Source organism: Gigantopelta aegis, chromosome 15, assembly GCF_016097555.1.
Source record: "Gigantopelta aegis isolate Gae_Host chromosome 15, Gae_host_genome, whole genome shotgun sequence".
Taxonomy (NCBI): Eukaryota; Metazoa; Mollusca; class Gastropoda; order Neomphalida; family Peltospiridae; genus Gigantopelta; species Gigantopelta aegis.
Window position 1 is genome coordinate 31,755,621 of NC_054713.1, and position 26,778 is coordinate 31,782,398.

General features: G+C 36.4%; 1 protein-coding gene across 2 annotated transcripts; it reads right to left on the minus strand.

The window, feature by feature from the left end:
- Positions 1–1,854: 1,854 nt before the first annotated feature.
- Positions 1,855–25,744, minus strand: LOC121389614 (RING finger protein 207-like). 2 transcript variants are annotated; one of them, XM_041521252.1, is made up of 16 exons: positions 25,655–25,744; positions 23,150–23,441; positions 20,610–20,721; positions 19,516–19,660; positions 18,898–18,979; positions 18,045–18,120; positions 16,737–16,909; positions 15,801–15,942; positions 15,108–15,208; positions 14,361–14,465; positions 13,473–13,623; positions 11,302–11,487; positions 9,895–9,946; positions 7,138–7,255; positions 6,578–6,670; positions 1,855–3,296 (listed from the first exon to the last, which is right to left on the minus strand). In XM_041521252.1, the coding sequence occupies exons 2-16, from the start codon at positions 23,338–23,340 to the stop codon at positions 2,525–2,527; spliced, it is 2,499 nt and encodes an 832-aa protein (XP_041377186.1). In that variant the 5' UTR covers positions 23,341–23,441; positions 25,655–25,744; the 3' UTR covers positions 1,855–2,524. The 2 variants fall into 2 exon arrangements, with proteins under 2 accessions (XP_041377186.1, XP_041377187.1); XM_041521253.1 differs by lacking the exon at positions 25,655–25,744 and adding an exon at positions 24,703–25,619.
- Between the last annotated feature and the right edge of the window lie 1,034 nt (positions 25,745–26,778).

The window sequence follows — 26,778 nt, forward strand, 5'->3', positions numbered from 1 at the left end:
TACACCCACAAATGGAAGGAAATGTTAAATTTAACGATGCACTCAACACATTTTATTTACGGTTATATGGCCCACAAATAGAAGTCCAATTAACATGCACTGTCTTGCTTAAGATATGAGATATTTCAACTTTAGAAATTTATGAAGAAGTCCAACATTGGTTTTACCATTTCAAATTTTAATAGAGGTCCATCAGGTTTGTTATTACAAATGCACCGAATTAGAAAAACATTCTTAGTCATACAGTCATATGTAACTCAACAGTTTTATGCTGAATTTCTTTTACTTGCTATTTTAATTATTTGTAATCTAATGAAAGTGTAATGCTGTTAATTTATATATTTACATGACTTTTGTAGGGTATTAATACAGTATATATATATATATTTGCAGGTTAAATCAGGGCACAATATTTCACAAGAACTGTTGTTCAGTTCACATGTCGGTTATGCAACTTTAAAATCATGAGAACCGCCAATCGGTTACGTGGTGAACAATTGCATTCTAAAATTAAAAGTACCATATATATATATCAGTAATGAAAGAGAAAATCAGTTTGTTTTTAAATACATTTGAACCACCAATGTAGCACAGAACCGTAGTTCAAGTGTTTTAGGATTAGGTAGGCCTAACTCATCGGTTATGAGAACTATATTCACGTAACTAAACAATCGGTTACCTAAGTAAAACTCACGTGAACTGACTTTCGGTTACCTAAGATTTTGAAATATTGTCCCCTGTTAAATGCAACACATTGTTAACCCTAATATTGCTACTAATGGTAATGATTAAACTTGCATATATTATATCATATTTTAGACTTACTTGGAATTTCGTTTCTTAAAACTGGAAACTGTCTGTAAAACAAATATTAAAGAGTCTCGAAATTGGTGTCATCAGATTTCAGGCTGGTAGGTACTGGGTTCGCATCCGTATACCAGTTCTCACCCAGGGCGAGTTTAACGACTCAGTAAGGCCACTTCTCTTTCACTAACAACTAAACACTAAAACACCGACCTGGACAAATCATCCACACAGATGATGTGTCTGCCCAGGACAGTGTGCTTGAACCGTAATCGAATAGAAATAAATAAAGTTTGTTTTGTTTAACTAGAGCACATTAATATATTAATCATCGGCTATTGGATGTCAAAGATTTGGTACTTCTGACTCGTAGTCAATAGAGGAGACCCGCTGAATTTTCTTAATGCAGCAAGTTATCTTTTACACGCACTTTCCCACAGACAGGAAAGCACACACCACAGCCTTTCACCAGTTGTGGTGCACTGGATGGAATGAGAAAAAACCCAATCAGTTGAACGGATCCACTGAGGTGATTCGATCCTGCAACGCAAGCACCTCAAGCGTGTGCTCAACCGACTGAGCTAAATCCCGCTTAATAATCGAATAGAAGTATGAAAAGAAGTATAATGGAACAAATGAAATGAAATAAAAAGACTCCATTAGTGGGAAACATGTTACACATGTAACGGCAATAAACATAGGTCAGTGGAGGTCAGAATGGAACAAATTTAGTTTTAGCCAATTTTCAGATACTGTAAATCATAAAATATTTAGAAGATAACTATGGAGTTTTTAGATTTGCGGGTGTTATTTAGAAGATAACCATATGGAGTTTTTAGATTTGCGGGTGTTATTGTCTATTTGATTCAGCAAATGTAATTCTTGACCGAAATCGTTAGCCGGAGGTTAAAATGAAAAGTCTGCGTGAATCAAATAAACAATAGCACCCGCAAATCTAAAAACTCCATATGGTTATGTCCATTGTAAACTGAATCGGTTTTCTACGGAACTAACTGTATATTTGGCATTTCTTGAAAAAAGTACCTGGCTACAATCTAACTGTAGACCCTTGAACTGTCAATTTGGCCTGTTCCAATTGCTAATGACGTCACTTTCTAATGATGTCATTAGCTTTTTGGGTGTTATTTTCATGTTATTTTCATTTGATCCCAATCAAAATACAGATCAGATCACTCGCCATCAGTTTACAATAGCCAGTGTTCGAGATTAACGGTATCCCGATATCCCAGGGATACCAGAATTTAATTTTGGATACCACACTTCAATACCCCAGTATCCCACCGGGATACCATATTATGTTGTTGATTTTTTTAATCCTGCGTTTTTATTTTTCGCTGAAACAATGAAAGTCGTCATTTACTGGTGAAATTAAGTAATAAGTGTTGTCAAAGTTTGGTACGATGTTATTTATGAATTTCATTTAAGTGGAATACTAAATTCTCAGGTGGGATACCAGATTTTGAAATGTTAGTATCCAAATGGGATACTGCTCAAAATTTGTAATCTCGAACACTGATAGCTATGTTAAAATGTAGTGAAATGCAGATAAATGACATATTAGCGACATCAAACGTTATTCTTGATCACTGTTGACTGTATGCAGATTACTTAGTAGAAAATTGCTTTAATGAAATGCACCTAACATGCTTTGCACTACTTTCTAAACAACTCCACTGACTATAAAACAATTTTGAAAACATCAACTCTTAACACTGAGAACAACTGTTGCTTCCACGCTGCACTCCGTCAATTCCAAACAATCGCCATTCTTCACTCCGTCTTTCTTCGAAACCACCAGCCCATTTTTGATGACTGGAGAAATGAAGATTTCACTATTTTCATCTCCTGAGGCCCCGTTAATCACCAAAACGCTGTCTTTGTTCGTTTGTCGGTCACTCTCTTTACCTGAAAGACATACCAACTTCCCTTTCTTAGTAACCTGGATACAATCAGTTTTTGTCTTCGGTATCGTGTGTCCACTGTTCTGTACACCAAGGTTCTCTTCCTCCTGTTTAGACGACGATTCTTCCATGTCGGTTTTCCGTGACATATCACCACCTTCATTGTTTGATAATTTCAATATGGAATTTGATGGTGGAGGTAAGTTCTCCAAAATACCACCAGTTTTGTCTGTGTCTAATAAAGGCACTGAAGTATTTTCTTGTTTGGCAAGTTCTGTGCTGATTATGGCTGAAGTAAAAGAGTTTCGTTTAGCAGATGGTTCAGAGTCGTTAACCGAGGGATTGTCTCCCTTGGAACAATGAAATGAATCGTCTTTGTTTTGTAACTCGTCTGTCGCCTTGGGTTGCGATTCAACAGAGTTGTCTTGCTTTGATAATAGGCTGCCATCTTTACGCACAGGTGTCGCTTTTAACAGTCCTTTTGTTTTGATTAGTTCCTCATCAAGAGGGTTTTTACGATTGGCCGATTTTTCTTCCCGGACAACTTCAACAGTCTGAATAGCATCAACCCTGAAAATTGTACAATATTGTAGTTAATATAATTTTTTTTAATAATTGCTATATTTCAGTAATACACTGAAACAATTGAGAACTTGTTTTTATCCGACTACAGGCACATGCATTGATTACGTGGGAATGGACCTTGGCTAGTTATGGTCAAAGACAATAAGCTCATTGCAAGGTTGCTTAGTGTGAAGGTCAGTCTACCCAAAATATTTTCATAATTTAGTATTAAAATAAATAAATGCCTTCATTAGTCTGAAAATGGTACCCAAGAAGAACATTCGATTGTATCAATTATTTAAAATAAGTTGTTGTTTTTTAATTGTTAATTTATTGAACCAAAAATCTAAAACATTATAGAAAATTGCTAACTTTTTTTATTTTTACTGTAACATTATATTAATAAATTCAATTTTTTTTTTTAATAAAACCAATTCTTACAACTACAAACAAAAACAAAATAAACAAAAATTCTTACAAAATTCTGTTTTCCACAATGACGTCCCATTTATTATGTCATTTTTTGCATTTTATTAAAGGCTAACATTGAAATTTTTAGTGACGTCATCCAAACACTGCAACTGCCTATGGCAATCGGCAATGCCGTGTAGTTTTTAATCATCCACGGCACTTTTTTGCCTTGGGACTATATTCAGGGTTTTTTGCCTTGGACTATTGCCTTGGACTATATTCAGTTTTTTTTGCCTTGGACTATATTCAGTTTTTTTTGCCTTGGACTATATTCAGGTTTTTTTTGCCTTGGACTATATTCAGGTTTTTTTTGCCTTGGACTATATTCAGGTTTTTTTTGCCTTGGACTATATTCAGGTTTTTTTTGCCTTGGACTATATTCAGGTTTTTTTTGGCCTTGGACTATATTCAGGTTTTTTTTTTTTTGGCCTTGGACTATATTCAGGTTTTTTTTTTTGGCCTTGGACTATATTCAGGTTTTTTTTGCCTTGGACTATATTCAGGGTTTTTTTTGCCTTGGACTATATTCAGGTTTTTTTTGCCTTGGACTATATTCAGGTTTTTTTTGCCTTGGACTATATTCAGGTTTTTTTTGCCTTGGACTATATTCAGGGTTTTTTTGCCTTGGACTATATTCAGGGTTTTTTTTTGGCATGTTTTTTGCCATGGACATTTTCTTAATTGCAGAGGTTATCATCCATTTAGAATAAACTAAATTGTACAACAACAATAAATAAGTTGTTAATTATATATGGCTTGTCTGTTATTTCTTTTATGTTCATCGGGGTATGAACAACAAAAAATCATCGGCAAACTGTGTGAATCGGTGAAGCTGTTCACACACAAGTTTGCAAATGATTTTTAAAACTTTTATTATTTTGTTCTAACCAGATAAATGTAAAAGAAATAACAGACAATACTTATAATTAAATTTTTAACATTTTATTTTGAATAATTTTTTTGGTTCTAAACAATAATGCTCAATAAGATAAGAAAGTTTGTTTTGTTTAACGACACAACTAAAGCACATTGATTATTAATCACCGGCTATATAGTCTTAAAGAGGAAACGCATTTTTCCATTAGTAGCAAGGTATCTTTTATATGCACCATCCCACAGACAGGATAGCATATACCACGGCCTTTGATATACCAATTGTGGTGCAATGGCTGGAATGAGAAATAGCCCAGTGGGCCCACCGACGAGGATCGAACCCAAACCGACCGCACATCAAGCGAGCGGTTTACCACTGGGCTACGTCCTGCCCCCAATAAGACAAAAAGAAAGAAATGTTTTATTTAACGACGCACTCAACACATTTTATTTACGGTTATATGGCGTCAGACATATGGTCAAGGACCACACAGATTTTGAGAGGAAACCTGCTGTCGCCACTACATGGGCTACTCTTCCGATTAGCAGCAAGGGATCTTTTATTTGCGCTTCCCACAGGCAGGATAGCACAAACCATGGCCTTTGTTGAACCAGTTATGGATCACTGGTTGGTGCAAATGGTTTACACCTACCCATTGAGCCTTACGGAGCACTCACTCAGGGTTTGGAGTCGGTATCTGGATTAAAAATCCCATGGCTCGACTGGGATCCGAACCCAGTACCTACCAGCCTGTAGACCGATGGCCTAATCACGACGCCACCGAGGCCGGTCCAATAAGACAAAGTACCAATATAAAGTGACGTCATCAGATATGATGCGTTCCCCGACAATGTTACATTTACATTCATTGAGAAATAAACAAACTCACTTTGCTACGGCTGGACCAATGGGATAACGTTAAATTGTAATGAAGGAAGGAAATGTTTTATTTAACGACGCACTCAACACATTTTATTTACGGTTATATAGCGTCAGACATATGGTTAATGAACCACACAGATATTGAGAGAGGAAACCCGCTGTTGACACTTCATGGGCTACTCTTTTCGATTAGCAGCAAGGGATCTTTTATATGCACCATCCCACAAACAGGATAGTACATACCAGTTGTGGAGCACTGGCTGGAATGAGAAATAGCCCAATGGGTCCACCGACGGGGATTGATCTTAGACTGACTGTGCATCGAACGAATGCTTTACCACTGGGATACGAAATTGTAATGAATGCAACAAACATTTAATTACAGTGAAACCCTTCTAAACCAGACACCCTTGGAACCAATAAAAATGTCCTGTAAAAAAAGGGATCTGGTTTAGAGAGGTTTTCACTGTATATTGAAGTAAACTTTAATGTATGTAACAGGCCTTCTAGATTATGGTAGCCCCACTCCCATGGCTAGTGATATTCAATGTTGGGCTAGTAAATAACTACTATTGCCATGCCTGACGGCTAGTGAAAAAAAGTTGTCAAATGCTGCATTTAAGTCTATTTTGTAAATAGGAATATGCTGTCGCCATCCCCGCCCTCCAATCTTGGTGTTTTTAATCTCTTCAAGTAACATATCCGATTATTACTATTAGTAAAATTTTATTAAAGGGTGGGAATTGGTGATTTGTAAAAAAGAGGAAATCTAGAGGGGTCCTGGAAATTCTTGAAATCCTAGGTTAAAATCGGTGCCATCCGACACATTTTGGAGGAAAGGACGATTAAAATGCGAGGAAACGCAATGTTCCATGAGAGGAAAACAGCTGATCTGAGAGGAATTCCCACACCTGATTAAGTAAAGTAAGGCTAGTGAATTTTTAATCATGGCTAGAAGGATTTTGTAAAAATTCTAGAAGCCCTGTGATATGACAAAGAATAACAACTAGTGAAGAACACTGAGATAAAGAAAATGTATTGAGAACGTTAAGATCCTCACCTCTGTTGAGAGTCGGGTTGTACCGCGTTTATCTCCTCCATGAGGGACTGCATTTGATTGTCATGTTCCATGTTACCGGCGATCTGACCCACTCTGAAAAACGTTTGTTTTATTTAACACCACCACTAGAGCACATTGATTTTATTAATCATCGACTATTGGATGTCAAACATTTGGTTATTTGTTTTTACATATAGTCTTAGAGAGTGGAAACCAGCTAAACATTTCTATTAGTAGCAAGGGATCTTTTATATGCACCATCCCACAGACAGGATAGCACATACCACAGAAAGGCTAGCACATACCAACGTCTTTGATATACCATCTGTAATGCAAGTAAAGAAATAAGAAAGAAAAAATTCAATAATTTAAAGATGAAATGGGTCTACAAATCAATGAGACCACTACTGCAATGAGAGGAAGTATCACGCTATACAAATTAAAATAAAAAACCATACCACTAGTTGCCCTAGATTGGAACATCATTTTAAAAAAAAAAAAAATCTCAACACACCCTCCGAAAACCTATTAACACAGCCATAAGGTGAAACACAACTAACTTTGGTGCGAGTCTCTCGGTAACTAAGGAAATGGTGTCGACAAATGAAGACAGCTGTGACGCGATCAGCTTCAGATGTTGAGTTTCCTGCTGCAGGCGATGAACATCGTTAATTTGAGCTACAGAAAACAGTGATAAATTTTACATTTAGAAAACAGTGATAAATATTACTTTCAAAAAACACAGTTATAAATTTTACATTTAGAAAACACAGTGATAAATATTACATTCAGAAAACATAGTGATAAATATTACTTTTAGAATAGTGATAAATATTACTTTCAGAATACACAGTGATAAATTTTACATTCACAAAACACTGATAAATATTACATTCACAAAACACAGTGATAAATATTACTTTCAGAATACACAGTGATAAATATTACTTTCAGAATACACAGTGGTAAATATTACTTTCAGAATACACAGTGATAAATATTACATTCAGAAAACATAGTGATACATCTTACAACCTACCCATTGCTTACAAGTTTTAAAACATTAAATTATCAATCTTGGCAAATTCAATGTGTTTATTTCTACACAGTGTAAAATATTTTCAACTTACATTTATAAAACCGTGCTACATTGTGATAAATCTTCTAATTGTGAAATGTCTATAAAAATACAGTGCTAAATCTTATGAAGCTAAATTATCTTCAGCTTCAGTTTGTTCACTATATATATTTTTCATCATTCTATCAGTATTAACAAACAATACAATAACTAAACAAAACCTCCTCTTAATATACCACAAAATTTGTTTTGTTTTAACAACACTACTAGAGCACATGGATTTATGAATTATTGGCTTTTGGATGTGAAACATTTAGTAATTCTGACAGAGTCTTAGAGAAAACTCACTGTTTATCTCTTAACAGCAAGGGATCTGTTATGTGCATTTTCACATGTGCAGGACAGCATATACCACAGTATTTGATATACTAGTTAGGATGGTGAAAAAAATCTAATGAAAGAATGGGTTCAATCCTATAACCCAAGCATCTCAAATGAAATCCTTGATGCAGCTGATCTGGGATCGATCCCCGTCGGTGGACCCACTGGGCTATTTCTCGTTCCAGCCAGTGCATCACGACTGGTATATCAATGGCCGTGGTATGCTATCCTGTCTGTGGGATGATGCATATAAAAGATCCCTTGCTGCACTGGTAAAAATGTAGTGGGTTTCCTCTGATGACTGTGTCAGAATTATCAAATGTTTAAAGCCGCACACCCTAGTTCCATCCAGTGAAAATAAATTATAATTTGGTTAATCTACAAACCTGTAACACACTTAGATCACGTTTTTATCAAATGGAGTGAAAAAGCAGGTTTTATATCGATAAATACCATGGGAATCTCCATGTCCCAATTGCTTGAAATAATTGTGAAAGTTAGTATTCTGATGTCACCGGTAGATGTCGCTCGAAGCACAACAATGCCTACGTCACGACAAATTTCACAGAGTGCGCACAGACTTGGGGTGCGTTCGTTTCACCTCTCCTGGACATGTTCCAACTGTTCTGTCCTGGTTGTATCCCCTCTCCAGATATCTTAAGACTTAGCAAATTATTGGTTTTAAGGGTTTGTAACGTTTTGTATTGAGACACTTACTTGTCTGAACTTTATTGTTACTAAAAATGTTCACGAACTGTGAAGAAAAATCTCACAAATGAACAACAACAAATCGGATGTTGATTGCGCGAACTGTGCACGAGAAAACAAACCGAACCAAAATGATAACGGTCACGTGATATACCAACGTCTGTGACATTGAAATGGAAATATCCCCTCTAAAAATAGATTGGACCTCGCTTGCTTAACGTTTTTTTCTCGACAGAACGTCTTGTGAAAAAATGCAAAAAATGCATTTCGTGGTTTTACAAACATCAGGATTACCAAAAAGCACTTCAGGTGAATGGAAATGTGTATTCTAAATAATAAAATGTAAGTAAAGTGCAATTTTATTTGTGAAAAATGGGGTTTAATAGCAAAAAACAACGCCGTAATGGTTAACAAATAGCCGTAACTAGGGTGTGTCCCTTTAACATCCAATAGCTGGGATGGTGCATATAAAAGATCCCTTGCTACATTAGGGAAAAATTTAGCGGGTTTCCTCTGATGACTACTTGTCAGAATTACCAAATGTTTGACATCCAATAGCCGATGATTAATTAATCAATATGTTCCAGTTGTGTCGTTAAACAATACAAACTTCTTCTCAAGCGAAATCCTGCCCGTTAATAGGGACATGAAACGAAGAAAAGAAATGTTTACTTAATAATACTCCAGCTCATTGTTTTCATTATGGGCTCTTAAGAGTCTAATATACAGAGGATATTTCATGTTTTTTGTCAAATATGATTCATATTTCATTGAGTGTGATATGATTGCAAACTTCACGAGATGAGATATAAATCATATTTGACAAAAAACATGAAATTTTCTATTTATTATATAACTTTTGGCAATTTACCTTTATTTTTAAAATGCCAGCAGCAAAATAGTTCTGACTTTCTTACAGTGAAGATAACACTTTTTACAGTGACAATACCACATTTAGAGTGAAATTATCACTCTAAACTGTGTTATCGTCACTGAGTGACTGATAGCACTTTCATTCCAATAATTTTTAAGATATTTCACTAAATGTTATATAATAAATTTTAATTCTGAAGCTTCATGATTAATGCTCTGAATAACCAGTTTTTGTCAACTTAAAATAACCGACTTTTAAACTGTCAATTAGTTTTACCTTGATAAAGCTCATTTTCATTAGTCATTCGTTGTACACTTTCTTCCCAGTGCTGAAAGGAAAAAACTAAAATAAAACAACTGATAAAGGAAATAACAGGGGCGGCAGAGTGTAAAAAATAGTGGTACGGCTCGAGGTTTCCAGACTCCTTTCAAATTCACCTGTGAAGGACATTTTCACAGACAACAAATATAACACATTTTTTTTTTTTTAAATGGTACGGCCATACCGTATCTCTTTAAAAAGTGGTACAGCCATGGCCGTACCATCTGTGTCGACACTGACATAAGCATATGAGGCAGTGGGGTCAACTGCCCCCCCCCCCCCACCCCCACCTAATGATGAAGCAAATCCTCAAATGTGTAAAAATGTGTAGTGATTCATTTGCATCCCTATGTAGTTGTTTGGCAGTAATGCTAATGTGAATAAATGTTGTTATCTCGCCTTCATGTAAAATTCTTTAATCTCATTGGTTGTTTGCCGTTGGACAAATCCCTTATCCCCCTGTGGGCGGAGCCAAATTCTCTCATACCCCGTCTGTAATTTCCAACAGTTTCCAGCCGCCCCAGTTAATGCTAAAGCAATAATTAGATTATAAATAACATTGATAATCAATCAAGTATACATAATTAATTTAATTTTTACTATAAAATACACTATTTCAATACTTTTAAAAGCTGCAATGTTGAACTCAGCCACCTAATTACGGTTGTGGTGTTATTGTATTAATGCACGATTAGCAACAGTTTTTTTTAATATATATATTTTTTTAATATTTAGGTTTTTTTTACTACATACATTTCTGATAAAAAAAAGTGGTTTTTTTTTTAAATTTTATTAATATCTGTTTCAGACAATTTCGTATTACAAACATTTGAAGTTAAAAACTCGTTTATCAATAGAACTATTTTTTGTCACTGGCAAGTGGTTTCGTTCGCGTCCGCGTAGTACGGCTCCGTTAATAAATTGTTAACAATTATTGTCTGGCGTTATTTTGATTATTTGGCTATATGGTTTAACATGTCGACAAGATAAATTCGTTGTAGAAGAATCTCTCGGGGTATATGGCTTTTTATGTACCCTCTGTGTGCTCTTTTACCCCCTCGCCTTCGGCTCGGGGTAAAAGAACACACAGAGGGTACATAAAAAGCCATATACCCCTCGTGATGCTTCTACAACTTACATTATCCAGATTCACATATTTTTGTTTAATTCGGGCAAAAACCAGCATGCCCCAACAACAGAATTGGGAGCATGTGTGCCTATGATAAAGGATATGAAGACATAAAATAACTTAGGACAACTCTAATGGAATGCATCAGTATTGGCATGCCAGAATTTGTTTTGGTCAAATGTTACAGTTAAATCTATTTTGTAAATATGAATAAAAACGTAAATAAAATAAACCTTTTCTAAAGCGGGTTGTTTTTGTTCAATGGTGTCTCGATGGACTTCAAGCTGTTGTTCAATGGTGGATATCAACTCCTTCAGGTTGGGAATAGCAGACTTGCGCGTCAAGCAGCGACGCAGCGTCAAGTCGCGCTGAAGTTCTTGAACGTCAGACTTCAGCTTCTCCAATCTCTGCAGCATCTCCTGAAATTCCAGTAACCACTCAAATGACAATGCTTGCATAACAGGAAACGGAAGTCAATGGAGCTTCCTGTATCTTTAGTTGGTGTTTTCTTTGGAAAATAACTTGGAATTTTGAGTTTGACAACAATGGTGGCACGTCGATGTCATTTTCAGGGATCGATAGCTGATTGTGACAGCTAATTTGATAATAAATTTGGTTGTTTTACAAATATTGGAGTTCTTTTTTTATTTTTTATTCTGGTAAAACACCCATTGTTATCAGGAATAATAGACATAAATACTGGACAGCTGGCCACAAATGCTAGTAAGTAAACGCGACTTTTTCGATTTTTTGCCTAATTTTAGTCAACATTAACTGATCTAAAATATAAAAATTATAAAAACATACAAAAATAATACTTACCGATTCAAATATGAACTTTATTTTATGTATTTATAAATTATTTAAGTTAATATATGTAAAAATTATAAACTTGCACCCACTCAATGTGGTTTTTATGAAAAACTAATCCAGTAGTATAAGATTAAATATATATCTATAATACAATACACAAGAACGTTTTAACAGTTTCCGACCATTCTGACTGCTTCTCCTCTTTTGATTTGTACTGTCGACCCGATGCCACATTTCACAAGCATCCTTTTGTGCTCAGGTCCAGTCGACCACCGTATAAACATCGTGCTAAATATGGTGTACAAAGGTGAATTCCATAAACACAACCATAATGGAGGCCACCATCTTTGTTACTTTGTCACATAAGTGGCCATGTTTACAGTCTTGGCTAATGAAAGAAAGAAAGAAATGTTTTATTTAATGATGCACTCAACACATTTTATTTATGGTCATATGGCGTCAGACACACATATTGAGAGAGGAAACCCGCTGTCGCCACTTCATAGGCTACTCTTTCCGATTAGCAGCAAGGGATTTTTATATGCACCATCCCAAAGACAAGTTAGCACATACCATGGCCTTTGATATACCAGACAAGGTGCACTGGCTGTGACGGGAAATAGCCCAATGGGCCCACCGATGGGGATCGATCCCAGACCACACAGATATATGGAGAGAAAACCAGCTGTCGCCACTTCATGGGCTACTTTTTTCGATTAGCAGCAAGGGATTTTTATATGCACCATCCTACAGACAGGATAGTACATACTACAGCCTTTGATATACCAGTTGTGGAGCACTGGCTGGAACAAGAAATAGCCCAATGAGGCCACCGACGGGGATCGATCCTAAACTGACCATGCATCAAGTGAGCGCTTTACCACTGGGCTATGTCCACCCCCCCCCCCCCCCCCCCCCCCCCACCACCACGACTAATGAGGCATAGCTATCTATATGACGGTCATATTTTTTTGGAAAAGCTCAGTGTAAGCCCACATCAACCCAATTTAAACTTTTCCATATGTAGCACAAGGTACATCTATATTTCAAAATAATAATATTGATCATTGACATTTTGGGACATGGATGTACAGTTGATCAGGTGATGCGTGTGAATCGGTTCCTGCATCACCTGTAGAAGACATATACTACAACCAGATGGGCTCATATAACAAAAAAACTGAAACGTAAATCTTCTCAATTTTGAAGTGACCATAATATTATATGCAAATATCTTTGCAATGGTATATGTCGTTAGTGCCAAAGAAAACGTATTCTGTGAGCAATCTTCACTGTCGATGACATCTGTATACGAAGTGTGATTTAACCATTATTCTCCTGTCCTGGACAGACAGCCCAGATAGTTGAGGTGTATCCAGGAGAGCACACTTGAACATTAATTGAATACATTTTTAAAGCAGTTGGTAAATTTTATTTTAATTTGATGAAATAATGTCATGTAATAATTGTCATTTTGTTAGAAAATAAATGTTGATTTCTGCAATGTTTGAAGTTTAATAATTAAATTTGATAAAATGTTCTGCTTACCCTGCATAATTGTTATAATGATATATAAAGAAGAATTGCTTACTCTATGAGAAGTTTCAAACTCCACACAATGTTCCGCAAAGACCCCTTTAGCGTCAATAAACTTGATTTTCGTAGCACTTCCACTAGCTCGTCTAGAGTTGTTGGGGCTCATCTTAAAACCTGGATTCCCAGACTTCGAGAGATCCAATCGACTGAAAGAATTAAAAAATATTTGCATATATTCATAAATCTTTATGGCTGCTTACATTTTCCCGATTTTAAGAGCAATATTTATTATTATGGTTTTATTATTATGTGGTTTTGTTCTCGTTCTTATCCACAGGATCCCAGTGACAGCCATGATTTACCGGTGCTCCACGAGTTGAGTGACGTCTACTACTGGCCGAGAGAGATGAGCTTTTCTCTATGTAATGAGCCAAGGAAATGTTTTATTTAACGATGCACTCAACACATTTTATTTACAGTTATATGGTGTCAGACATATGGTTAAAGACCACACAAATATTGAGAGAGGAAACCTGCTGTTGCCACTTTATGGGCTACTCTTTATGATAAGCAGCAAGGGATCTTTTATATGCACCATCCCACAGACAGGGTAGCACATACCACGGCCTTTGATATACCAGTCGTGGTGCACTGGCTGTGACGAGAAACAGCTCAATAGGCCCACCGACGGGGATCGAACCCACACCGACCGTGTATCGAGCGAGCGCTGTACGACTGGGCTACGTCCCACCCACATAGTGAGCCAAAGTCACCCAGTATTCTAGCGTACTGTTTATACACACTGTGAAAATTGTACTACTTTTCACTGTTACTAGTTTACATACATTCAATATACCCACAGTGCTCATTTTAAAAAAGATCGTTCCAGTTATGGCCAACGCCAAATAGCCAAAAAAAAAAAAAAATCGTTGTTTTCTCAAACCTTATTGATGGGGGAGGAGTGACACCATTTCCATTCCGCTGCATGGAAGAGTTTGATGAAATCGCAGCACTCAGTCGCCCATGAAACAACAGCTGATCCAAGCTCCTGTAGCAAAGAGCAAACTTACAATAGCAAGAGAAACAATAAAAACAGAAAGAAAAGTGAAACTACCGTGAAAACACAGGTAGCAAATTTGTTAATAACTGCCAGTTACATAAGAACTAAGAGCCACTCGCCAATTGCGAATTTAAAAAAAAAAATTGACGAATTTTAATTTAATTTGGTGAAATAATTTCATAAAATAACTGAGTTTCTGCAATTTTTGAAGTTAGAAATTTACAAGTGTCCCAGAGCTATCCCTGGAGAGAGGTGGTCAAATGGAAAAGCCAAACATCCACACATGTTGTTCGGCATGACAATAACTTCACATTTGTACATGAGTAATAAACGAAATATCTAACATGCTTATTTTCACTTAAAACCCCCCCCAAATATGGTATACTCATTCATAATAAGAATTCTGCAGAATTAATTCACTCGCCTACATAAACCTTTTTAGTACACTTTATTGTTAAACTTTAACACAAAACTACCACCTCAGCTGTCGGAAAAGTAATACCTATATCTCATCTTTTTACTTCATAAAGGAGAGACAAAAATGCTATTAACTGAACTTAGTGCAATATGCCACATAAATACAAATATCATACACGTGAATACAAATTAAGTGATTCCAGCTCCACTTACTTTGCAAACTGCCCTTTGAAGTCCGTATTAATCTGACTGCTGTGAAACGGGTGCAGTGGGTGCTGCCGATGTACTATTGACTTCAGCCGCTCCATCATGGCCTAAGTAAACAAACATTAACATATATATATATATATATATATATATATATAGAACACTATATGAGTTTTCGCTAGATATGTATGTTGTTTTTACAAAATGAGAGATCTTCCCATGTTAGTATCTGGCTGAACGACTGTGAGGTCAAATACCATCGGAAGTTAAAGTTTGTTTTTGTTTAACGACACCGCTAGAGCACATTGCTTTATTAATCATCGGCTATTGGATGTCAAACATGAGTGACGTCAAAAGTCATATTCTGCTATTAAACGTATATGAGTTAGCATTATTCTTCATCATAATCTGTCAATAAAAACAGTGGTTACAGGATAAAATATCATCATTATATGTTGTCAAAACTAGTTGCAATAAATGAAGATAAATAAATTGCTCATTTGATATACCGCCTAACTGGTATATATTTTATATCTTGTACTTTCACATAGACATGATAGCATATAACCATTACCTTTGATAAACAAGTTGTGAAAAAATGGGATAACCAAAATAAAAACAACAACACAATGGGTCTACTGACTCAGGGCTTGATCCCACAAGCCATCACACATCAGGAAAATACATGTAGAGACTTACGTATGACATGTCGAGGAACTCAAACTTGTTGGCCGAGCTTGAAAAGGCGGCTGCCGTGACAAGATGAACATGGATTGTGGGTAGGAGAGACATCAGGTCGGTCAGCTGGGCTTTAAACAGCGACTGTTTAGCCTTGTACTGGCTGGAAAAAATAACACACAGGGTTAAAGTTTGTTTTTGTTTAACGACACCACTAAGGCACATTGATTTATCAATCATCGGCTGTTGGATGTCAAACTTTGGTGGTTTTGACATATAGTCTTAGAAAGAAAACTTGTTACATTTTTTCATTGGTAATAAGGGATCTTTTATATGCATCATCCCATAAACAGGATAGCATACGCCTTTGATATACCAGTTCTGGTGCACTGGCTGGAGCAAAAACATAGCCCAATGGGCTGACCAACTGGGATCGATCACATACCAACTGTGCATCAAGCGAGCACTTTACCACTGGGCTACGTCCCGCACGCCAACAAGACAGGGAGAACGTCAGTAAAGAAAAATAATTATATATTACAAACTTAAAAACCAGTGGAAAAGGGTAATTTAATTAAACCAAGTTCTAATCAACATGTTTCAAAAGAATAGTATGTGTTAAGTGGGTGTTCTGTTCTGGTTGTGTGTGTGTGTATGTGCAGAAATTGTGAGTGCGTGAACCCATGCACATATTTGTGTGTGTGTGTATGAGGATATATGCGCACGTGTGTGCATGTATAAGCTCCTTGTTCTTTAGGAACACTGTAAATCTCTCTCTTATTACGTTTCAGTTTTCGTAATAACTTCAAGTTAATGCACATCCATGTTCTAATACTAAATAATTATAACTGACTGAACACTCAAAATACATACATTTAATAATGGCCACTGTAAACTGACGCTATTGATTTACTCTTTTATATTATTTGTATGTGAAAAAAACTAAACCCAACATACTTGTCAACTTCCTCCAGTAAACTTTGTTTACACTCAGTTATCTTCTCCTGCATGGAATCATACAGCTGCAGAATGGCCTCCCTTTCCTTCTCAGAATTAACATGAATTTCGTCAAGCAGAGCTTTCAGTAACAAGATCCCTTCACGAGTCGAGTTCTGTAGGTCACGGATTGTCTGAAGAAACAAAAACATTGTCATAAGAACAAATATTTTAAGAGAACTGCAAAAGCAAATTGCAGGGCTTCTAAATTATGGTAGCCCCGCTTCCATGGCTAGTGATATTCAATGTTGGGCTAGTAAAAGAAAGATATGTTTTATTTAACGATGCACTCAACACATTTTATTTATGGTTATATGGCGTCAAACATATGGTTAAGGACCACACAAATATTCAGAGAGGAAACCCGCTGTCACTACTTCATGGGCTACTCTTTTCGATTAGCAGCAAGGTTTTTTTTATATGCACCATCCCACAGACAGGGTAGTACATACCACAGCCTTTGATATACCAGTCGTGGTGCACTGGGTTGTTGGGCTAGTAAATAACTACTACCATCATGCCCAATGGCTAGTGAAAACACCGTCAAATGCTGCATTTAAGTCTATATTGTAAATATGACTATCCTGCCCCACCCACCTACCCAAATCTAAGCTGTATCTCCCTCATTGCATGACATACCTGTAACCGATTATTCCTATTACAGTGAAACCTCTCAAGATTGGACCCTCTGTAAACCAGACGTTTTACAGAGTCCCTTTTCAAAAACCAGTACAGAATTTAACCTCTCTAAAGCAGATCGCTCTTTATACTGGACATTTTGATTGGTCCCACAGGTGTCCGGTTTAGAGGGGTTTCACTGTAGTAAAATTGTATTTATTAAAGTAGGGCTAGTGAATTTTCAATCATGGCTAGTAAATGTTTTAAATCACTGATCCCATGACTGGTGGATTTTTATTGAAAATTCTAGCAATACATGTTCCCTATCAGGTCCAACAAATTTTCATATTGCCCAAGTTCAAGAATAAGTGAATGACACCCCAGCACGAAACGTACATTTGTTATTGGGTATTAAGCCATGGTAAATGTGTAAATGAAGTAACTTAAGTTCAAGGGCCATAACTCTGTCACAAATAGGTAGGTCCCCATGAAAGTCAAACTTGAACTCTACATAATAAAGCTACAAACCAAATTTCAGCTCCTTATCTTTATGCACTGCAAAAATAAAGTCTGGAAAACTATATGACAGACAGATAGATAAATGGATGGACCTGTAGGGGACTAGAACCGAGTTTCATGGTTAACTCTTACCTGCACACTCTGTTCAAGTTTTCTACAGCTCTGGTTATATGCAGTCTCCAGATCCACGCAATGCGCTCGACTTTCACTGTACAAATACAAATATTCAACCATTATAAAATGTATGACATCCACAAGAATAAAACTACATACATGTAAGATGAAACGTATCATCTGTCATTCACATTTATAACCTCCCTGTGGTCAGTTGGTATAGCCACCTACATTTCTCATTCATTTCAACTTATTTTTTATATCCAATTAAGAATCAAGCACGCTGTTTTGGGCACACACACCTCAGCTATCTGGGCTGTCTGTCCAGGACAGTGGGTTAGTTGTTAGTTGGATAGTGAGAGAGAGAAGAGGGTGTAGTGGCCTTAAACCTACCCAATGAGCCCTTAAGAACTCGCTCTGAGTTGGAGCTGGTACCGGGCTGCGAACCCTGTACCTACCAGCCTGTAGTCTGATGGTTTAACCACTGTGCCACCGAGGCCAGTTACATTTCTCAAACAGCCTTCTACTTTCAAAGATAAAGAACACCCTGTCAAGCTATTCAGCAGAGCAAACATGATTTATACTATGTAACAGTAACTATAGCAATGTGTGTATAAACAGTTTTTATATTTATTATAGTTTACAGGTACATATACTGTTTTATTATTGATTATTATAGTTTTATTTATTATAGCTATATGCACATATCATTTAAATATATAGAACAATAACAATTTGCTAAAACCTTAATTTTATATTCATGTTATAATATGTTCTGAATTTTGTTTCAGCAAATGACCGAGTATATACATAATACAGAAGTTATCAATAAAGTAATTTCATAATGAAGTTGTCAGAAAAGTCTTCTTACATTCTCATGTCACGGAAACAGTTTATGCATAGCATGATTTTCTTTTCTGCTGAAAACATGATGTATGGTTCACCATGAAGGGCTGCAAAATAAAAAATAAAACCAACATTGACTCTAATGGTCAAATGTTAAATATTTTTAAAATGTGTGTGTGTGTGTGTGTGTGTAGTATGCATGTGTTTCATGCTACCACAGATACAGACATACACCATTTAAGTTGTTACACACAAATTCCATATTGAAAATGAATTTAGAAAATTTATCTTTAACACATGACTGTACTTTTGCACAAAAAATGTTAATATGAGAATTACCATTATATTTAACTATCTTTTATTATTTTTCATTTTATTTACCTGGGATTAAACTTAATTTGGCTATATATTTTCAAACAAAATCCTCCAAACCAATTACAATATTTTTAATGGGGATTAAACTATGATATCTTTAAAATTTAGTTAAACAAATACTATATAGGGTTTTTAAAATTAAGTAGCAATCTCTGAAACTTGCACAGCGAATCATGGCACGAAACTTAATAAAATGTTTTCTGACTGTATCATAGGAATAATTTATAAATTCATTTTAATTTCCCCCAGTGATTACATCAAAACTTACAGCACTGCTTGTGAATGTCTTTGGTTCGTTTCGACAGGAGAACGACATCGTGAGCTGCGAACATCTTCGCACTGTGAGTTTCATCTCGGCAGGTGAGGCAGAGTGGTTGAGAACATGTGTTACAAAAAAACATGTGACCACAGTCCTGAGGAGAAAAACAGTAAATATTGGGAATACAAATTTTGTTTTACTAAGACATCCATGTCTAAAGGCAAACTAGTGTAAAAGTCGAGTGCAAAAGGCCGAGTGGTTTAAGAACATGTGTTACAGAAAAACATGTGACCACAGTAAAAGTTTGTTTTATTTAACGACGCCGCTAGAGCACATTGATTTTTTATCTTATCATCGGCTATTGGACGTCAAACATATGGTCATTCTGACACTGTTTTTAGAGGAAACCCGCTGTTGCCACATAGGCTACTCTTTTTACGACAGGCAGCAAGGGACCTTTTATTTGCGCTTCCCACAGGCAGGATAGCACAAACCATGGCCTTTGTTGAACCAGTTATGGATCACTGGTCGGTGCAAGTGGTTTACACCTACCCATTGAGCCTTGCGGAGCACTCACTCAGGGTTTGGAGTCGGCATCTCGATTAAAAATCCCATGCCTCGACTGGGATCCGAACCCAGTACCTACCAGCCTGTAGACCGATGGCCTGCCACGACACCACCGAGGCCGGTTGTGACCACAGAGTCCTGTGGAGGAAACCAGTGTAAATATTGTGAATAAAACAATTTTAATAAGACATGTGTAAACAGGGCTTTAACTTCTCTTATGGCACCACTACGTTCAATACATCCTGACAGAAGTTAGTTTGTTTTATTTAATGACACCACTTGATCACATTGATTTATTAATCATCAGCTATTGTATGTCAAACATTTGGTAACTGTAAACTTGCTACATTTTTCCTAATGCAGAAAGGGATCTTTTATATGCACTTTCCTACAGACAGAAAAGCATATATCACGGCTGTTAGATATACCAGTCATGGTGCACTGGCTAGAATAAAAAATAGCCCAATGGACCCACTGACAGAAAGTTGTTGAATGAAATTAAGATTTTTGTGTCTTTTGTTGGATAAGAAACTTACTCTATCACAGTTGGCACACTGAGCTTTTTCATCCAGTGACGACTCAACCATGAACTTGAGTAATCTGTCGCTAGGTGGCAGTGAGAGTCCTTCTTTGAGCACAGTCATTGAGCTAAAAGTGAAAAAACAAAAACAAATTAACACAATTTATTCAAACATATCCATGACAAGTGAATGGCATGTGTTCACTTGAGCTATAATGATACGTGAGGTCGCGATACGTATCATATCGCGATACTTAACTTGTCATATCTATCATTGATAATTAAACTGTTTAGTTCAAGTTTATGAAACATGATAATCTAATGCTTTGGAATTCCAGCAACCAGGCATCGAAATAAGTCGAGAATGGTCGTTCGGGTTACCGGGAGGTTACCACATGTTAGAGAAGTCGAGAACGGTGTTTCGTTCTCGACAAAAATTTCAACAACGGTAGTTTCGTTTCTGAACGTAAACCAGGCAATGCATTCAGGACTTCTACGTTTCATTATCTCGTCAGGAATTGCATCAATGTTCGCGCGCAAGTCACTCCGCGTTTAAGCAGTTTCCACTAGATGAATTTATGTCCACGTTTTTTTTTCTCGTACAAAATTGCACCGATATTCGTGCGCACTTGTGCAATTGCAAAGCAAATTTTGGCAATCCGCGTTTAAGCAGTGCCCACTAGATAAATTTACTTCCGGATTTCGTTTCTCGTAAGGATGTTCGCGCGCATCGTTACAATTTCAGAACGACCGCGTAGTAGTAACAGGAATTCAATTCTAACTTTCATATAGTTGTGGAAACCTATAGGTTACCAGGTTATATTTTGTGGTAACCTGTAAATGGGTTACCAGACACAATGCTTATTTCGATGCCTGAGCAACTGAACGTCGAAATTACGTTTTCATTGCTCTACTGTGCATGTTCGTCAGTTCGTAAATATCTGCTTCAACTTTTTTTGACCAAATTTGATTAAAACATGAATGTATCATATTGTATCGCGATACAGCTGTTCTGAATTGATGTGTCGTATTGTGGCCCTTGTATCGCGATACGATGCTGTATCACTGTAGTATCGTATCGCTGTATTGTTACAGCTCTAGTGTTCACCTCATGTAATGTAATTGCACAAAGATGGAAATAGGCGATTCTGTATTAACTTTTATCAGCTAGACCTAGCAGTTACCATATTTGTCAACTGTGAATTTTAAAAATAGTTGGCAAACATTATTTTTAATTTGGCTAAATAATTGATAATTTGTTTAAGAAAATAACGGGGTTTTCCCATTTTTAAAGTTTAATAGATACTTTGGTAAAGTTTTGTGCTCACATGTAGCCATACTTTCCATCATTTTGCTTTATTTACTGTCGTTATGAATGAATGAATGTTTAACGACACCCCAGCACGAAAAATACATCGGCTATTGGGTGTCAAACCATGGTAATGCAAATAAATAAAGTGATGATCAACATCAATATAAAAATTCAAGGTTTAAACAAAAACAGTGTAAAGAACTGTGCAAAAATACAAATACAAATATCACAGAATTTTACGGATACTGAATTTTACTCTAAACTTCAATTTGTGCTGTATTGGCCATTCTCAAAGAGAATGTTACACCCCTGCACCACGGTGAGGTTACAGCACGCGCAGGGGTACTGTCGTTATGATTATCTTTTATGTGTACAATGGCTCTCCTTATTTGAAATGTCTCATATGTAATTATTATTAAAAATGGAGATATCTTTATACTCAAATAGAATGTACACACAACACTTAATAATTATCACAATAGATATGACAAACATTTGAAACAAAGCACAAAGATTATGTAAAATGCTCTATTATTTTTAAAGTGTCTTTCAAATAATATTATTCAATTTGAATAATTCTCTATCTCATGGTCCATTCCTTGACGTGGTGAGGTAGCTTGCATGTCTCAATGACTCGGAGAACTATGCCAGCTGGAGCATCAGCTCCTGGTAGGATCACCCAAGCTGGACTGGACAGACCATGAAACAGATGGACATATCGAAGTGGTGTCGTCCCCATGGATCAAAGCCACGTAGGTACGGTACTGGGCCTCAAGCCTTGAAGGGCTCTCCTCAAGCAACTGGCGGCTCTGTCAGCTTTGCAATTCTGCACCCTCTACGATGAAGCCAGGATAAAGCACTGGCCGAACAGAGCAACACTGGCTGTCAAGCTTTGGGGTTCCCAAGAAGACTTGACAGAGACAGCATTTTTTATCACCACAACCAGACTCCAAATCTAAAACATGATCAACTACAGCTTGAATGCAGAAGAAGAAGAAGAATTCTGTTTTAAGAAACCTCCCAGAAATGAGATTCAACAGTCTTCTTTATTGGTGGTCTGTGGTGCCAATTTCACTCCATTACATATACATGTATGTAACTCTTTGTAATTTGAATTTAAATGAAGTAATTTGTATTCTACATGTACATTAATTAATTTTATTACTATTAAATATTAACCTTTAAATATTTTAATCTTTCAATTTATAAAATAAACTCTAATAAATTGATAGTAGACTCCTTACCTGCATAAAGGGCAAGCCATTTTGCCATCGGATGCCCTTCCGCGAAGACATCGTGAACAGTAACTATGGAAACATCCCAAGATACACGGGTCATCGTACTGCTCATTGCACAGGTAACACAGCAGCGGGTTTCTCTTTGACAGGTCCAAATCTTCGAGAGTTTCCATTGGTTGAAAGATTTCACCTGACATGGTTTGCGTCACCACCACTAGTTTTTGTTTGCCAAGAGCAAATCAGATGATGGCTTGGACAGGCTAAATACACATCAGGAAACCATAGTGGTTTTCATCACCTGCAAGCAAAATTAAACAGGGTACATACAGACGGCAGGTAAACAGATGGCAGGTAAACAAGGTACATACAGACGGTAGGTAAACAAGGTACATACAGACGGTAGGTAAACAAGGTACATACAGACGGCCGGAAAGGAAGGTACATACAGACGGCAGGTAAGCAAGGTACATACAGACGGCAGGAAAGGAAGGTACATACAGACGGCAGGTAAACAAGGTACATACAGACGGCAGGTAAACAAGGTACATACAGACGGTAGGTAAACAAGGTACATACAGACGGCAGGTAAACAAGATACATAGAGACGGCAGGTAAACAAGGTACATACAGACGGCAGGTAAACAAGGTACATACAGACATATTTTTGCAGCATTAATTTACGTAACGTGTCTAGTTAACTAAATCTGGTTAAACATAAGCATATATGTACCATTACAATTGTATCTTCCTAAGAATATTAACATATTTCAAAGTCATAATGAAAGAACAATTCACCCAGTGATATGTCGACTAAGTTGCAGCGAACTTGAACAGTGAAATCAAAGAAACGCTTGACCTCAGGATTAGCGTGGTAAAACCATGCACGATGTATCATATCAGCTTTTGACAGAATCATCTGAATGGCCAAAGACCCAGCAATCATCACACGTGTCTGGCATCTTGCTGGACTATTGGACAATTAGTGTGTTTCGCCTACTTTGAATTGTGCTCCAGTTATCGTATAAATGCATTGGAATTTTAATCTTTGTTTTAAAACAGTGTGACACATAGCTTGCTGGACTATTCGACAATTAGTCAGGCTTGCATACAATGAATTGGTTTCCTCTAAAAAAACAGTGTCAGAATGACCGTATGTTTGACGTCCAATAGCCGATGATAAGATAAAAAATCAATGTGCTCTAGTGGCGTCGTTAAATAAAACAAACTTCTTTTTTTCCGAGAGTAACACTGGTCACTGACTTGGGTTTCTAGACGTTTCGTACCCAAACCCGTTCGTACCATACCGTTTCATAACCACTAGCATACCAGTTCGTAACCAATTAAATAATGTCATACATTACACCTAACATTAATAAAAAAAATTAATACACAATTATAATGTTATATTACAAACACATTGTAACATTTAGCAAACAATTTGTTGTAATAATCACTCAGTATCTTTTATAAGCATTAAATGAGCAATTATGTGCTGTGCATCACTGAAGCATGCCGTTTCGTAACCAAAAAGCATACCTTTTCGTAACCAAAAAGCATACCTTTTCGTAGCCAAAGAGCAATTCTTTCGTCTTGTAATTTGGTGTCGATTCCACATGCAGCGATGGTGTTTATTTTTATGCATAACCGTTCCTAGATATCGATCGGAATATTTCGCAAGACCGATCCTCTCTTCATACGTATATATGCTCAAAACAAAAACATTCATACACGCACACGTACTTACGTGCGCACACGCACATATAACAAAAATATAATAAGATCTGATATCCCATGTTTTTGGAATGTGGACTTTTTTTTAGGTCTAATAATGACTACATTGTCCGATATAATACATTTTTGATAGAAGAATACAACTTTTTGTTTTAATTTATCCATTTGCTTGAACACATATTTAGTATCTGTCGCAACACGTCCAATCTGCTTTTTGCTTAGTCCGAACGGACGTAGAAAGTAATGTGTTTGAAATATATCAACAAATAAGCTGACTTCGCTTGACATGATTCTTCGTGACAATTTCTAATCGCATTAAATAACATGTACAAATGTGGTGACGAACTGGTATGCCGATGTTCCTCTGGTTACGAACTGGTATGCCTTTAGGTACGAACTGGTATGCTTTTGGGTACGAAACGACCTGATACCACTGACTTGAGTGTTCATTTTGTTTGACCCGTTTTATTTATATTTATACATATTACATAAATAGACTTGTCAAAGTATTATAAAGATCAGACAAGCCATTATGGAATATTAATAATACACCTATTATTGGCCTAAACCTAACTTGTAACTTAATAACGATGTGTAGTCTGTGCCTTTGGCTTTGCCATTGAATTTTAAAAGTTGTTTCAATGTTTGGTTCTTTAATTCGGACATTTTTGTCATGCAGGCTTTCTTTGGTGTCGAAGTTATGTGCTATTATGTATCATGCTATTATATAAATAACCATTTTGCAAATATGCATGCAATCAACTACCAACATTAACTCACAATGCATATTTTTTTCACTTTTCTTAACTTTGCCTTCCAGTTCCATATCAAACTTATTAACTAGACTGTTTTCTTTTGGAAAACCGCTACAGAAACAGGAACAGTCTAACAAGTTAAAGGTGTCAAGGAAAAATGTTCTTCATAATAAAATAATATTTTCGAATGTGCGCAACGTTGGGAAACACTTTTTAAACACACAGAAAAAAGAACAAATGTATGTTTTATTTATGACACCCCAGCACGAATCTGGTGGGGTTTTTCATATATGCATGCATGAACAGTATCTATAAATGGAATGAATGAATGAATGAATGAATGAATGAATGAATGAATGAATGTTTAACGACACCCCAGCACGAAAAACACATCGGCTAGTGGGTGTCAAACTATGGTAATGCAAACAAATAAAGTGATGATCAACATCAATATAAAAATTCAAGATTTAAATAAAAAGAGTATAAAGAATTGTGCAAAAATACAAATATCACAGATAAATACTGACTTTTATTCAAAATTTCAATTGTATCTCGAAGAAAACAAGGGGATTTGTGCTGTATTGGCCATTCTCAAAGAGAATGTTACACCCCTGCACCACATTGTGGTTACAGCACGCGCAGGGGTATCTATAAATGGATTGTACCACGTAGGCCTACCTGTACGATCAAAACTGTTTTCAAACAATGATAGAAATTGTAACCCCCCCAAACCCCCCCCCCCCCAAACAAAAACAACAACCCAAAAAACCCTCCAAGTAGCATAAAATAAAGTAGATCAGTTTTGATATTAATCACACGGGGTCAGCCTGAAACCAAACCTGAACTATTAAACTGATATTTTACGACTACTCCTGAATAAAGATAGATATTATGTAAATTACAGAGAACTGCAATCCCACGATAAAGGCATCTAGAGGCTGCCAAACAGGCATTTATGACGTTTAACGTTTCCTAATTTCACCATTTTTGTGGATGGTAAAAACTGAATCGATTTGACACCTTCAAACAGAACCATCAACTTCCCCAGAAATATTTAAATGATGGACATTTTGAACCCACCAAATAATTTTGGTTTAAATTTATTCCATCCGGTGTATATAATTGGGCAGGCATGTTACGAAATGTTTT

Excerpts from the sequence above, each read along its gene's own strand:
- LOC121389614 (XM_041521252.1), bottom strand. The coding sequence starts at position 23,340 with ATGTCAGGTGAAATCTTTCAACCAATGGAAACTCTCGAAGATTTGGAC. Across the intron at positions 13,624-14,360 it reads ACTCCTCCCCCATCAATAAG|TCGATTGGATCTCTCGAAGT; the intron begins GTTTGAGAAAAC and ends TAATTCTTTCAG. Across the intron at positions 7,256-9,894 it reads TGAAAATGAGCTTTATCAAG|CTCAAATTAACGATGTTCAT; the intron begins GTAAAACTAATT and ends TGTTTTCTGTAG.